This window comes from Geotrypetes seraphini, chromosome 1, assembly GCF_902459505.1.
Source record: "Geotrypetes seraphini chromosome 1, aGeoSer1.1, whole genome shotgun sequence".
In the NCBI taxonomy this organism is placed as follows: Eukaryota; Metazoa; Chordata; class Amphibia; order Gymnophiona; family Dermophiidae; genus Geotrypetes; species Geotrypetes seraphini.
This window is the reverse complement of record NC_047084.1, coordinates 340,477,945-340,494,534: the sequence shown is the minus strand read 5'-3', so window position 1 is coordinate 340,494,534 and position 16,590 is coordinate 340,477,945. Positions and strand designations below refer to the sequence as shown.

At 40.1% G+C, this 16,590-nt stretch overlaps 1 protein-coding gene across 2 annotated transcripts in view; it reads left to right on the top strand.

The window, feature by feature from the left end:
- The window catches only part of GRSF1 (G-rich RNA sequence binding factor 1), a 62,282-nt gene that overhangs the window by 32,932 nt on the left and 12,760 nt on the right, over nucleotides 1-16,590 (top strand). For both annotated transcript variants that reach the window (XM_033961055.1, XM_033961048.1), the window contains exon 6: nucleotides 11,480-11,646. In XM_033961055.1, coding sequence (XP_033816946.1) covers nucleotides 11,480-11,646 — 167 coding nt within the window. The remainder of the gene's footprint in view (nucleotides 1-11,479; nucleotides 11,647-16,590) is intronic.

Below are 16,590 nucleotides of genomic sequence, written 5' to 3'. Positions count from 1 at the left end.
AGCGGTGCAGAGATTGTAGGCTGTGACAGGGATGTCTCCAAATCCAAAGGCTCAAGTGCTCCCTCACTCAGAGCCGACGCAGAGGTCTGCTGCCACTGGGAAGTCCGAGGGTCAGCGGCGTTAGAAACATAGAAAATGACGGCAGATAAGGGCTACGGCCCATCTAGTCTGCCCACACTAATGACCCACCCCCTAACTTCCTCCATGAAGAGATCCCACATGCCAATCCCATCTTTTCTTAAAATCTGGCAAGCTGCTGGCCTCAATTACCTGTAGTGGAAGATTATTCCAGCGATCAGCCACCCTCTCGGTGAAGAAATATTTTCTGGTGTCGCCATGAAATTTCCCTCCCCTGATTTTCAGCAGATGCCCTCTTGTTGCCGAGGGTCCTTTAAGAAAAAAGAGATCATCTTCCACCTCGATACGGCCCGTGACATATTTGAACGTCTCGATCATGTCTCCCTTCTCTCTGCGTATAGCTGCAACTTACCCAGCCGTTCCTCATACAGGAGATCCTTGAGTCCTGAGACCATTCTGGTGGCCATTCGCTGAACCGACTCAACTCTCAGCACGTCTTTTTGATAATGTGGCCTCCAGAATTGTACACAATATTCCAGATGGGGTCTCACCATGGATCTGTACAACGGCATTATGACCTCGGGCTTACGGCTGACGAAGCTTCTATGGATACAACCCATGATTTGTCTGGCCTTGGATGAAGCTTTCTCCACTTGTTTGGCACTCTTCATGTCTTCGCTAATGATCACCTCCAAGTCACGTTCTGCTACAGTCCTTGCTAGGATCTTGGGGGTGATCATTAGCGAAGACATGAAGAGTGCCAAACAAGTGGAGAAAGCTTCATCCAAGGCCGTTCCACGGCTCAAAGGAACGTTGAAGTGTTTGTTGCATCGGTGAAGAGGTAAGGGCCGCGGGTTGAGATACTCTCACAGCTCCTTTCCTCTTAGTATGGGGCATGTTAGTAACGTCTCTAAGAAGCAAAAGGCAATATATTTTTGAAGTAAAAAGCGCAGCCAGGACGCCATCACTACACATTCGCCATCTTGGATCGTTCCTCTCTGCTCATCTGGATAGCTTTATTATACACTGGGTCACGTATACTAGTCTGTCTCATATTATAACCTCATTCATTACCTTCCTTTCTGCCTTTAGTTCTGTTGCATTCTCCAGTGCTAGCAGCAAACAATCTTCCTTTTCCAGCTCAACAAGTTTGGACCATGGGTTTACTCCACTTTTCTAGCAGAAGGAGACAGATCCAGAAAGCTTCACTTGACTTCATCTCTGTATAAAAAGTATTCAAGTTTCAAGTTTAATAGAAATTTGATTGATCGCTTATTCAAAATTCTAAGCGATGTATACATCAATAAAATTACAAATTTTTAGGGGACAACAAAACAAATGACAAAAACTAAATCTTGACCGACATATTAAAGACTAACCTTACAAACCTATTAAAACAAAAGGAAAGAGAAATACAAGTTGTTGATAGTAAATAAGACACTTATGGAAAAAAAACAATGGAAAGGGAGAGATCCCTGTACTTCAGAGAAGTTATGAAGTGAAATTGAAATGAGGCTTCTAGTCAGACTTTCTAATTATCAAATGCATCCTTAAAAAGAAAGCTTTTTAATTTGCTCTTAATTCTGTCCAAATTGTGTTCTTCCCTTAAATAGATAGGGGGAGTGAATTCCATGTTTGAGGGGCTTTGACAGAAAAAATGAACTGCTGCCATGTATTAATAATTTTAAGTGAGGGAATTATTAGTAGATGTTGATCGTTTGACCTCAGTAATCTAGTTGAGGTGTAGGGAATCAGTAATTTATGAATAAAAGCAGGAGTTTTGTATAGCAAAGATTTGAAGGTAAGCAAACCTAGTTTATACATTATACGGTGAGCTACTGGGAGCCAATGCGCTTTCTTAAGGAGAGGTGTCACGTGATCTCCTGTAGCTGGGGAATATGTGGTAAGTTGGTGTGGTTAGATAACAATGTGTTCTCACTATTCACTGGGTTAGGTTCATAGAAAACCCAGAGAATACTGAAAACATGCTGAAGCAAAGTTTCCTCTCTATCGCTGCAAGTCATGTCCTCCTCTCAGGTGTGCCTCAACATCGAGGTCTCCCAGACCCAGACAACCAGCACCACAAATTGCTTGCACACTGATGCCTCTTGTGTAGATGCCAACTCTAGGAGGAGATATGGGCAAGAACTTTCGGGCCTACTGTAGATGCAGTCTTCACAGGCATTAAAGGCATCCATGGCTGCCTCAGCCCAGCCCGAGGATACGTTGAAGTGTCAATCGTGGATGAGGTCACGCCCCCCTGGTTGACATTGAGCATCGGGGTGAGCAAGGAACCATTCCATGCATGTGTCGTCTTCAGCAGAGGAGTTATCTCTTGTGTTAGAGAATTGTTCGATGCTTCGTAATTTACAGTTGAAGCTCCTTTTGATGTACACTTCCTGACTCACCTAGGAGACAGTATTTTGAGGAGTCTGATTTGGATATATCAAGCCACTCAGATGAGAATCTGACAAAATTGTCAGCAGAGGAATCTTATGGCATCTCTTCTGATCCTTCTGCTCCGCCACAGAGGCAAAAGTCTCTGCCAGAAAGCATATCTTTTACTGGTTTGTCAGGCAGATGGATCAGGCTTTACTCATTAAAATGGAAATAGAGGAAGAACCTCACTTTGAACTTTTTGTCTATGAATTGCCTTCAAATGACTGCATAAAAGTACCTTTACAGAGAGTCATGAGAGAGACCCTATTTACTAGGAGGTGCTGAAAAGTTCTCAGCCCAAACAAGAAGGGAATAAAAAGGAGCATGAAACTTACAAGTTATTCCATGTATTCACCCCTAAGTTCAACACACCTGCGCATCGCGTCTGAAGTTTCTGAAACCCTTCCAAAATATACTCTGATGTCTGGTCACTGAAATACTGCGCTGTTGCTGAAATCACTTCTGAATCACTTGAAAATTATTGCCCTTTCAAACTCCTTTTAAGGTTTGGAAACAGAAAATAGTCAGATGGAGCAAGGTCTGGTGAGTAGGGTGGTTGGTCTATGCACTGAAACCCCAACTGCATCAAAACATCCATTGTTGTGAGCAGGTGCATTGTCTTGCGAAAAGAGAACTCCTTTCTACAGCTTCCCTCTCCTTTTTTCTTTCAGTGCTTCCTTTAATTGTCGCAGCAAGTTACAGTAGTATTCTGAATTAACTGTTTGGCCCCTTGGAAGATAGTCAGCTATTACAGCACCTTCCTGATCCCAAAACACTGTGGTCATGACCTTTTCTGTTGATTTGGGTCTTGAATTTCTTTGGCCTTGGAGAACCTGAGGCAGCCATTGCATGGACTGTTATTTTATCTCAGGGTCATAGTGGTGTAACCATGTTTCATCAACAGTAACTAGTCGTTCCAAAAAGTTGGCACCAGCTGGCTAAAAATGCAGCAAAATCAACTTGGAAGTGTCCACTCAACATCCTTTTTTCATCAGCATTCAAACATTTGGGCACCTACTTGGCTGACAGCTTGTGCAAACCCAGTTGCTCATGGATTATACACTCAACACATTCCCTGGATATCTGTAGTGTCTCAGCAATTGTTTTAGCCGATATTCACAGATCTGCCAAAATCAGGTCATGGACATGGTCAACAATTTCAGGAGTTGAAACCATTTGAGGCCTCCCAGACCTTGCTGCATCTTTGGTCTCGAAATCTCCACGCTGAAAGTTTGCACACCACTTTTTCACTCTGGAGTATGATGGGCATTTGTCACTCAATGTTTGCATCATACATTCATGGATTTCTTTTGGAGTTTCTTTTGCAGGAATAGGAACTTCATAATGATTTGGAGTACCACCCTTGAAAATTCCACACTTTTCATTGACATGGTTCAATCAATGATCTCAAACAATGTCAACAAATAGCATTACAATTCTGAAAACTGGCATTTTGCAAAATAAAATAACACTCTTTAGCTATAGTTGCAAAATAACGCTCAGAATTTAGGAATCTGGTTGGGCTGAAAACTTTTCAGCAGCCCCTGTAAGAATTGGGAGAACCCTCTTTCAGTCCAGGTAACTCCTAAAAAATTGACATAATGTATAGCAGTGGTCTCAAACTCAAACCCTTTGCAGGGCCACATTTTAGATTTGTAGGTACTTGGAGGGCCTCAGAAAAAAAAATAGTTAATGTCTTATCAAAGATTACAAGAGTTTTTTGGGCGTGGCTTCGCAGCGCATGAAAATGGCTGGGTAGAGGATTAGCTCCGTTGTGACAGGCAAATTTTATTGAGATTTCGGCAGTTAAAATTAATGAAAAGCGAGTGAAAGGAGAGAGTTTAAATAAGAAATGGCTTCAGGTAAACCAAGTAAAAGTAATCCGACGAATACAGGGGCGGGAAGTAAAAAAAGAACAAAAATGGATTCGGTATCCCCGACAGCGGTCCCGTTGCCTCTAGATGAAATTGAAAACTGGGATTTGATGAACGAGCTACAGAAGATTAAAGAAATAGTAAGCGATAACGCTAAAAATATAAAAGAAGTGAAGGAGGAAATAGAGAGTTTGACAAATAGAATGCAGGCAGTTGACTTCAAAATTGAACAGTTAGAAAAGCGCGCCGAAAAATCTGAGGCAGAAGCGCTGGTGTGTAAAAAAGATCACAGAGAAATAGAGGCGTTGAAAAAAGACTTTGAAGATTTATCAAACTGTGAACGAAGGAATAATCTGCGTCTGATTGGGATACCTGAGGTGATTGAACAAAATGATCCTATTCAATTTGTGACTAATTTTATCCCAAAGATCTTACCGTTTAAAAGTTCTTTTCCTTTAGAGGTAGAAAGAGCACTTCGGATACCGATGAAAAGATCAAGTAACCAGAAAGGTCCCCGTCCACTAATTTTTAAGCTGCTAAGACATCAGCAGGTGGTAGAGATTATAAAACTGGCTAAAGCAAACCAGGATCTTAAATGTCAGGACTCTAAGATCTTTATAGTGCCTGACTTTGCAAAAGCTACGGCATACAGAAGAAAACAGCTTTTGGATTTAAGACCTAAACTTAGAGCATTGGGGGCAAGATATGGATTAATATACCCTGCTATTATGAGGGTAACTTATGAGAATAAAACTTATAATTTTGAAGAAGTAGTCAAATTAAAGGAATTTCTAGATCAATATGATTTGCCTATGGATTCATGAAAGTAAATGGATACTGTAATTAATATGTACCGAGTTTGATTTTGGGATTATATTTTTTGTGGTGAAAGTTTGAAGATATTTATAAAAGAAGAAAAAGAAGAGAAGAAAAAAGTAAAAAAGGAGAAAATATTTTCAAAAAAAAATGATTGCAGTTATGGTTGAAAAAAGATCAATATTTCAAGCAGGATCAGAAGAGTGGATAGATGGAAGACTTACTGTAATGTAAGGTTGGATTGTCATTAATATGGGAAAATATAAGATATGTGATGGATATCTAAATGATAAAGAAGAAACAATAACTTTAAGAAGAAAATAAGAATGAAAGAAAAGAAGATGTGAAAAGAAAGAAAATATGGTGGAACTTATATGATGAGAAGAGAATATAAAGATCGCTTATAAGATTTGGATGGATTCTTAATGTGAATTTATAATTTACATCTGAGCGAGACTGAGATAACAGACTGAGGATACAAAAATGCTACATTGGAGAAGTGTGGGATCTTAAAATAAAATAGGATGGAAATACAGTAAATCTTGGTGTAAAGTGTTGTGACTGTAAAGATGGATTGTTGGATAAGACTTGATCCTTACTTAAATTTATAATTTGCATCTGAGAATGATTGATATAAAAGGCTGATGATGCATAAGTACTTCATTTGAGATTGATGGAATAACAATCTGCAAGAAGATGGAATTTGTAAGGAATCTTAGCATGCAATAGAGAGAATGTGAGAATTGTTTATAGGATATAGATTGATCCTTATTCAATTTATAAATCATATCCTGAGTTTGACTGAGATAACAAGAGGGTGATGCATAATTGATGCATTACAGACATATTGACAATCAGAATATAGGATAAAACAAGATATACTGAAAATTGGTGTGAAGTGATGGGATTGTGAGGATCGCTTAAGTGAATTAGCTTGATCCTTAATTGGTTGTTGATTCACATCTAAATGAGACTGAAGTAGCAGAAAGAAGATGAACAAGTATTACAGTCGAGAAGAGTGAAGAATAGACTGAAATAAGTTGGAAATGTAATGGAACTTAATGAAAGTTCTTGAGACTGTGAAGATTGATTGATTGAAATGGTTGATCCTTCTTTTGATTTATAGGTTAAATCTAAAAATGAATAAAATAAGGTGGAGTGATGTATGTTACATTGACGTTGTGGGAAACTTCGGTTAGATTTAGAAAGGGGGAAAAAAAAAGTATTAATCTTGGGTGGGTTATAATTATAAAAAATGGAATCTGAAATATAGGGTATATCCTTTTATAAATATATTAAGGATATAGGAGGGAAGAATGTTTGAAAGTTTGAATGAGGGGAAAAGTTTATAAAAATGGGAATAGAGTAAAAATGGGTATTTAGGGTATTGTAGAATGGATTGACTGCAGGAGAGTTTGGAGTTGCTTGTTTGGTAAGAATTAGAGAGAGAGAAAAATGAATATATTATTGCCTGTGGGGAGTTATTTTCTTTATTCAGTTAATATGTGCGTTTAGAAGTTTTCAGTCGTATTAGGGGAGGGGAGGGAGGGGGAGGGGAATAGGGGGGGATGGGGAAAGATGGTAAGGTGGGGAAATTCATATACTGGTTTAAGGAAAAAGAAAATATGTATATTTTATATTTGAGAGAGATATGTTTATATATTATATTTTATTTGTAAAATGGGTTTTAAAATTTTTTCTTTGAACGTAAATGGCCTCAATCACCCAATAAAAAGGAAAAAGGTACTGACATATATTAAACAACAAAATATAGATATTTGTTTTCTGCAAGAGACACATTTGTCTGGAATAGAGTCTATGAAGCTATCAGGTAATTGGATAAAACAATGTTTATATGCACCAGCGATAAAAAAGAAGGCAGGAGTAGCAATATTGATTAATAAAAAATGTTCAGCAACATTTAATATGGTTAAGGCAGATCCTCAAGGAAGGTGGTTACTTGTTGACATGAGCATGGGCAATAATACATTGGCGTTACTAAATATATATGCCCCTAATTCGAATCAAAGTGAATTCTTTAAATCTATACAACAATTAGTTTTACCACTGGCTACTGCTAATATAGTGGTGGCTGGGGATTTCAATGCTGTTATAGATCCAATAATGGATAAAAAGCCTAGTAGAATTATGAAATCAATGGGATTAGATAATTTGGTACAAGCATGTAATTTAAAAGATATATGGCGTATTCTTCATTTTAATGATCGGGAATTTACATTTTGTACACATGTTCATCAATCGTTTTCAAGAATTGATTGTATTTTTGTTTCAGATCAGATGGTACAGCAAGTTGTAAAAGCTGACATAGAACCAATAGTAATATCTGATCATGGTGGTGTGTGGATAGAAGTTAACTTAATAGATCAAGATAATTCCAAACCTGTATGGAGGTTTGATAATACTTTGCTTGCTGATTCTAAATTTTACACAGAATTTCAGATCAAAATGAATGAATATTTCAGACTTAATGATCTAGAGGAAATGTCGATTGGAATATTATGGGATGCTTTCAAAGCAACTATGAGAGGACAAATTATATCATATTCTGCGTATAAAAAGAAACAGATAAGAAAGCAATTTACAAATTTGGAAAAAGAAATTAAAAATTTAGAATTAAAATTGGTTAATAAATGGGAACAAGAGACATTTCAAATATTATTTTAAAAAAAATGTGAATATAATGAAATTTCCTCTGGGTTAGTAAGGAAAGATATTTTTGCTCAGCAAATGGTGTATTATGGTAGTGCAAATAAGGCTGGAAGATTATTGGCAAATTATTTAAAAGCAAAGAAAAGAAAGGAGAAAATAGGCATAATTAAGGATGAATTAGGAAATTCTCATTCTCAAATTGGAAATATATTAAAACAATTTTTAAAATATTATAAGTCACTGTATTCTTCTGAGTCTTATTTAGATAAAGAGAAAGATGGGATGGATTTTTTGAGTTTAGTTGAAGGTCCTAAGGTTCCTGATCATATAAAAGGAAGTTTAGATAAACCTATATCATTAAAAGAGTTACAAATGGCATTGAAATCCCTTAGAGTTGGGACCGCTCCAGGTGGAGATGGATTTACAATAGAGTTTTATAAAGAATTTCAAATTTCCCTTTTACCATATTTATTAAAACTATATCAGGACCAACTGAATAAAGGTTGTATATCAGGCACTATGGCAGAATCTTTAACTATTGTTTTGCCAAAGCCAAATAAAGATCCAACATTGGTGTCAAATTACAGGCCTATATCTTTAATAAATGTAGATGGTAAAATATTAGCTAAGATTTTAGCATTAAGATTGGCTAAAGCTCTTCCGCATATAATAGGAATAAATCAAACTGGATTTGTTGCTAAAAAACACTCTTCTAATAATACTAGACTGGCATTTCAGATGTATTATTTAACAAGACAAATTAATGATCCGGCTTTTTCAGTATCACTAGATGCTGAGAAGGCTTTTGATCGTGTAGAATGGAATTTCATGTATCAAGCTATGGGATGGTTTGGTATTAGATCTGGATTTATACAAATGATTCAAGCACTGTATAGCTCCCCAACTGCTCGTTTATACATAAATAATAATTTTTCAGATGCTTTTAAATTACAGAGGGGAGTTAGACAGGGTTGTCCATTATCTCCTTTGCTCTTTGATATAGTTCTTGAACCCTTAGCTATTCAACAGGCAAAGGACATAGAGGGTATTCCATGTGCTGGAGTGGAATATAAAGTATCCGCTTATGCAGATGATATATTGCTTCATTTGAGAAATCCGGAAACAACAATTCCATGTCTACTGGAGGTAATAGATACATTTGGAAAATTCTCAGGATACAAAATAAATTGGACTAAATCAGAAATTTTACCTTTAAATGTGCATTGTACAAAAGGAATACTTGATTATTTCCCTTTTATTTGGAAAGAAGATGGTATAAAGTATTTAGGTATTTGGTTGAATAAAACACTCGAAGAGACAATGAGAATAAATGAAAAATTTTTATTACAAAAAGTAACAGAGTTATGTGAGCAATGGAATCCTTTACATTTGTCATGGTGGGGAAGAGTTCAAACTGTTAAAATGATGATTTTGCCTGTAGTTTGCTATCAATTGGGAATGATACCAGTGTTTTTTCAGGGGTCTTTTTATAAAAAATTAAATAGTATTCTGGTTAAATTTATTTGGCTGGGTAAAATTGCAAGAGTGGCTCTAGTGTCTTTGCAAAGACCAATTGAGGAGGGTGGGGTAAATTTTCCCAATTTTTATAGGTATCATCAGGCCTATATCATGCGCCAAGATATGTATTGGGTCCTCCCAGAGCTTTTGGAACAACTACCAGAGTGGTTACGGGTGGAGAGATCACTTATCTTTCCACTTAGGCTTGATCTTCTGCTTGGTATAAAAATACCTAGAATACGTAAAGACAATGAAGTATTAATGGATACTTGGAAAACGTTACGATTTGTAGATAAATTAACTACTGATTCTATTTTAAAATCGAAACAACAGACTATTTGGGTAAACTCCAAGATACAAATAGGCGGGTTTAAGTTTGTCTGGAAGGATTGGATTAAAGCAGGTATAAGATCCTTAACGGAAGTAATTGATAATGGTAAGCTGCTTGATTTTTCACAATTGCAACATAAATATGGTTTGAATAAAAAACAAAGTTATAAGTGGTTGCAATTGAAGCAGGCTATTCAGGTGGGGTTCCCTGAATGGAAATCTTTAAATGATCATTACAGCTTAGAATTCTTATGTTTCCAGGCAGATTTTCTGGGACACCAGGCTGCAAAGTGGTACAAAATTATATCTAATTATTTGAATAAGAAACCAAAAAATGGATTAAGAGATATTTGGAGCATTGAGATTAAGCATCAAATTAATGCATCTCAATGGCCACGTATTTGGTCTTGGAGAATTAAAGGTACGATGTCGGCATCTATTAGGCAAACATGGTTCTTTTTGCTGCATAGAGCATTCTGGACCCCTACTAGATTACAAAAATTAGATTGCTCTAAGTCTAATAGATGCTGGCATTGTAAAATTGAAATTGGAACCTTAGACCATCTTTTATTTTATTGTCCATGTATTCAGGCATTTTGGATATCAATATGGGATCAAGTTAATATATTGATGGAAAATCATGTAGCATTATCCTACGACACAGTGATTTTTGGAATGTGTATGAGGGCCAAAAGTCAGATATCTGCAGCAAACAACTAATTATTGATGATTCTTACTGGAGTGGGAATTCAACAAATAACGACTAATTGGAAAGACTATTCTAGATTGAATTGTAGTTTTTGGTGGAACTCAGTTTGTCATTTATATAAGATGGAAAGATTTCTTGCAGTACAGAGGGGATATTTTAAAAGATTTAAGGAGGTGTGGAGGCCATTAATTGAATACTGTAATGATTAAGGTTTATTCTTTTTCCTTAGGAGATAATTTGTAAAAATGGGGGGGAGGGGGAGTCTAAGTATATATATGTTTGGATAAAATCTTTTGTTGATATGGGAGGGGATGGGAGGTGGGTGGAGGGAATTAAAACATGTATACTAACATTGATTAAGAATGTCAAGTGAGTGATATGAATTAATTGTAATAATATTGTACACTTGTTGAAAGAAATAAAAAGGAATAAAGATGAAAAAAAGAAATCAAGAGTTTTGCATGAGGTAAAACTCTTTGTAGTTTATAAATCTTTCCTTTTGGCTAAGTCTTAATAATATTGTCATTTATAGCTAAAGAGACATATGATGAAGAAACTGTTTTATTTTACTTTTGTGATTTTGATAAACATACTGAGGGTCTCAAAATAGTAACTGGCGGGCCGCATGTGGGCCCCGGGTTGCGAGTTTGAGACCATTGGTATAGAATACTTCAGAATGTATAGATGGCTTCAGAACAAGCAGAGTGAAACAGCAATATTGGGTGTTATTGTACCATCCTTTCCAGTGAAACACTATATTCAAGTGGCCTGGATGGCATACCTTTTATTTGTTCTTAGCAGTTTAGTTTATTATCACAGTTTAAGGGGAAGAGCGGGGATGGTTTTTCAACATATACTCTGATGCCCATAAACAACTTCCCTTCAATTCTACCCATAATCTGAAGGACCCTCTTGTATATCATGGCTTTGTGTTGACCTTGCGCACCAAATAACTCTTATCTGTTGGGTAACCTTCATGTGTTGCAGAAATAACAGTAAAATGAGATAACATATACGAGGTATATTTGGATTTTTTTCCATACAGATATATAGAGATATTCCCAAGCAAAAAGAGTGAAATTCCAGTCCGCAGGAAAAAGGAGGAGACGCAGATTGCTTCAGCTGCTAAAGCTGTACATCCGGCAAATGGTGCAGGAGCATCTGAAAGAGATTCAAGCTCCCTTACACTTCCTGTGAAGAGTAGAAAACATGGTAAGCACAGAAACTGAATACAATGGCAGTAAAAGACCATGTGGCCTCATTCATTGCCACTGTCTACAATCACTTCCTCTCCATCAGAAATCCCCTGTGCTGTTTCATACTTTCTTGAAATTAATATTATTTTTGCTCCACTACTTCTGCATGTATCTATCACCTTTCCTGTAAATAAACATTGCCTAGGATTGCTATTTTACCCTTTCCTGAGCTGCCATTGAAAGAGACCCAAATTCTTTACATTTTATACCTTAGAGGTGCTTAAATGTTTGTTGATTTTCTATCTCATGTATCCTTACTTTTTTTTTAGGATCTACATGTTGAGATCTTTAATTATCCCAGGACAAGCAGGCAGCATATTCTCAACAGATGGGTGACGTCACCGACGGAGCCCCGCAGCGGACAGCCTCGCAAGCAGACTTGCTTGAAGATCTTTGTAAGAGCTTACGAGTGCTGCACTGCGCATGCGCAAGTGCCTTCCCACCCGAGTCAGGGCGCGCGTCTCCTGTGAGGTACCTCAGTTCAACGTTTTCTGCGGAGCCGAGAAGTCCTCTTCACTTCAGCTCTGCAGCCCTTCGTTGCCTTCTCAACACCGCGGCTTTGTTATTTTTTTCTAGTCGCTGTGCTCGCGTTCTCATTCTTTTAATTTTTTCTTTTCCGACCAGTGGCCTTTTGGCCTAGGCCTGGCCTCTGACCCTCGTTCGGCCTCTTACCGGGTTCAAAAAGTGTAGCCAGTGCGGCAAGGTAATTTCACTCATCGACTCTCGTCGTTGGTGTATCGCTTGCCTGGGTCCCGAACATTGCCCCAACTCTTGTTCACGTTGTGCTACTCTTCAGCCTCGAGCCCTTCATAGACACAGTGCTAAGATTCTTCAATTCTTTGGCACGATGGAATAGTCTACTGAACGGGTCTCGACCTTGACTTCGGAGTCAGCCTCGACTTCCAAAGCCTTGACGCCCATGACTACTTCGACCAAGGCCTTGACCTCGACATCTTTGGTCTCGAAGGCCTCGCCTGCAGTTCCTGCGAAGTCTTCTTCTGTGGGTAAGTCTCCTGTTTCTCCTTCAGGTACCCTTCCTAAGAAGCCTCAGAGTCTCAGGCATTCCAGGCCGTGCCTACGGTCCTGCCAGCCTCTTTGAGACCTCCAGCTAAGCGTTCCTCCAAACATAGGGAATACTCATCCTCGAGGTCGCCCTCTTTGGAGCGCACTTCTGCACCTTCGAGATCTGATCCCTTCGTCTCGGTGCCCATGTTGAAAGCCGTTTTGACCACTCAGATTTCTTCGGTCATGGCTCAACTCCTCCCGGCCTCGACCCTGCTTCCTGCGAGCCAGCCTGAGCATCAGCTGAAACCTCCTCTTGAAGCACCTCGATGCAAGTCTCGGAAGTCTCATCACTTATCATCCAGTGACTCTTCGCCTCCTCCTGGGACATGGTCTCCTCCACCTCGATCGAGGCATCGCTTGAGGCATTCGAAGCATCTTGCTTCCAAGTGCAGTCAGGAGTCTTTTCTTCAGCAGCAGTCCTCTCCTCCGGATATTGAATCTTCTATGCCTCGTCTATCCAAGGCTGTCGAGACTTCTACAAAATCTAAACATAAGTCTCGCAAAGCTATTACACCGGCTGCTTCTCCTCGAAGTCCATCAAGGTCGAAGACTCCTCCTTCGAGACCACCTCCGAGGGAGCCTTCTCCTGCCTCGACCCACTCTGTTCCTTGAACCCCCGGGGACTTCACCATCAAGGCTTCTGAAGCGCAAGCATTCTCTGACTCCTCCTGTCACAGGTAGTGGAGCTTCTTCAATCACTGTGCGCCTGGATTCTGAGCCTCCTTCTCAATATTCCAGAGAGGCTTCTCCTTCCTATTCGGTGGTTCCTAAGTCTCGCACTTCTTCTCCTGAGGGTCCTTCTACCTCGAAGTCTGCCTCTTTTGCGAGGTTTGTCTTTGACATGGGGAAAGCTCTTCAGCTGGATCTCCATTCTGACTCCAAATACTTGGCTGACATGGAATTACTTCATCCACCCAAGGAGACCTTGAGGCTTCCTATGACTCCAGTGTTAAAGCAAACTTTCTTCAGGAATATGGAAACTCCTTATTCCATTACAGTCATTCCATCCAAGTTGTACCTTGCAAAGGCTTTGAGAAATCTCAATTGTCTCACCAGTCCTTGGTTGTGGAATCTTCTTTAAAGAAAGCTCAACCATCTAAGCTCTACGCTGCAGTCCCTCCAGGCAGGGAGGGCCGTACCATGGACAAGTTTGGCCGTAGGCTATATTAGAATTCCATGACTGCTCACAGAATTCTCAATTACAACTATACTTTCACTGCTTATTTTAATCACTTAATCAAATTGATACCTAAGTTCTACCCAGCTCTTGAGGAACAGTGTCTTGCGGAATTCAAACAGATTATCCGAACTCTGTCTCAACTTCGACTCTTCATGCTGCAAGCCACATACGATGCCTTTGAGCTTTCTTCCAGAGTTTCTGCCTTTCCAGTAACCATGTGTCGCCTTGCCTGGCTCCGCATTGTTGATATGGATCCCAGTTTACAGGAACGTCTAGCGAACTTGCCTTGCCAGGGAAATTAACTTTTTGATGATTTAATTGAAGCTGCTACTAAGCGGTTTCATTGAAGCTGCTACTAAGCGTCTCTCTGAACATGAGCGCTCTTTTGCTTCCTTGATTCAGCCGAAGCCTAAGACTCCTCCTGCTCAGCCATACAAGCAACCATCACATCGTTATCCTCAAAAAACAACGCCAGCTTTCTCCAGGCCTCTGCCTAGAAGGCCACCACGCAACGACATCAGAAAGCTCAGGCTCCTGCTGCGGCTAAACCAGCTCAGTCTTTTTGACATTCCTAGTCTGAGCATACCAACCTCCCTCCATCAGACTTCTCTTCTGTCCATAGGAGGTCGTCTTCACCATTTTTATCACCAGTGGGAGATGATCACCTCAGATATCTGGGTTCTCATCATCCTTCGGGAGGGATACTCACTTCACTTTCTTCAGGTGCCTCCAGATCGCCCTCCAAGAGAGTGTCCTTCAAATTCGTCACAATTTCCCCTTCTTCAGGAAGCTCAGGCTCTTCTTCACCTTCAAACTGTTGAGGAAGTTCCCTTGAACCAACGGGACAGGGGTTTTTATTCCCGTTATTTTCTGGTTCCAAAGATTTGCGACCCATTCTGGACCTCAGAGCCCTCAACAAATTTCTAGTCAAAGAGAAGTTTTGGATGCTTTCTTTACCAACTTTATATTCCCTGATGAATCAGGGAGATTGGCTATGCTCTCTGGATCTCAAAGAGGCTTACACTCATATCCCAATTCATCCAGCTTCTCTATGATTCCGGGTGGGGAATCTTTATCAACAATACAGAATTCTTCCTTTCGGACTCGCCTCATCCCCCAGAGTCTTCACAAAGTATCTGGTGGTGTTGGCTGCAGCCCTCCATACCCATGGTCTTCAAGTTTTTCCATACCTGGACGACTGGCTCATCAAAGCCCCCTCTCACCAAGGGGTTATTGCAGCGACCCAACAGACTATTATGTTCCTCCAATGTCTGAGGTTCGAAATCAACTTTCCAAAATCCCAGTTGAACCCATCTCAGTCTCTTCAGTTCATCAGGGCCACTCTGGACACTGTCCAGCTCAGAGCGTTCCTGCCTCGAACACGTCAGGATGCTCTCATTCGCCTTTGCCCTCAAGTGTCTCATCTCACATCAATTTCAGCGAGATAAATGATGATTCTCCTCGGTCACATGGCTTCTACAGTTCACGTGACTCCTTTTGCCAGACTTCACTTACGCATACCTCAGTGGACCCTGGCATCTCAGTGGCAACAAGCTACCAACCCTCTTTCTCAACAAATTATGGTAACTCCTTTGTTGAGACAATCTTTCCACTGGTGGATGCTCTCTTCCAATCTTTCCAGAAGTTTGCTGTTCCACACTCTCCTTCATCAGAAGGTTCTCACAACAGACTCGTCAACCTACGCATGGGGAGCCCATCTAGACGGTCTCCGTACCCAAGGCCATTGGTCTCCCGAAGACCGTCTTTGTCATATCAATCTGTTGGAACTCGGAGCGATTTTCAGTGCTATCAAAGCTTTTCAACACCTTCACGACAACGTAGTCCTTGTCCGGAAGGACAACCAAGTCGCCATGTACTATGTCAACAAAGAAGGAGGTACGGGATCTCACTCCCTTTGTCAAGAGGCTCTGAAGCTGTGGATTGGGCAATCCATCAAAACATCTTTCTCAGAGCTGTATACATTCAAGGTCAGCACAACTGCCTGGCGGACAAATTGAGTTGTCTTCTGCAACCTCACGAATGGACGCTCAATTCCTCGCCTCTCCGACAGGTGTTTGCTCAGTGGGGGACCCCTCAGATAGACCTCTTTGCGTCTCCCCTCAACAACAAACTGCCTCAGTTCTGCTCCCGGATATACTCTCCCCAGCGTCTCGAGGCAGATGCTTTCCTCCTGGACTGGACGGGTCAGTTTCTCTATGCCTTCCCTCCTTTCTCTCTCTGATTCTCAAGACTCTTGTCAAACTCAAGACCGAATATGCCACCATGATTCTGATAGCTCCTCGGTGGCCCAGACAACTGTGGTACTCTCTTCTACTTCAACTCAGCACCAGGGAGCCTCTGCTTGTACCAGTTTTTCCCTCTCTGCTTACTCAGAGTCAAGGATCCTTACTTCATCTCAATCTGTAGTCTCTACACTAACAGCTTGGTACCGCAGTTTTCTCAATCTGTACAGGACGTTTTGGTGGCTTCCAGAAAGCCGTCCACTAGGCAGTGTTATGGTCAGAAATGGATTAGATTTTCTGCTTGGTGTTCTACTCGCCAAATGGAACCAATGTCTACCTCCTTGGCTTCTGTTTTGGATTATTTACTTCACTTATCACAATCTAGACTCTAGTCTACATCTATCTGAGTTCA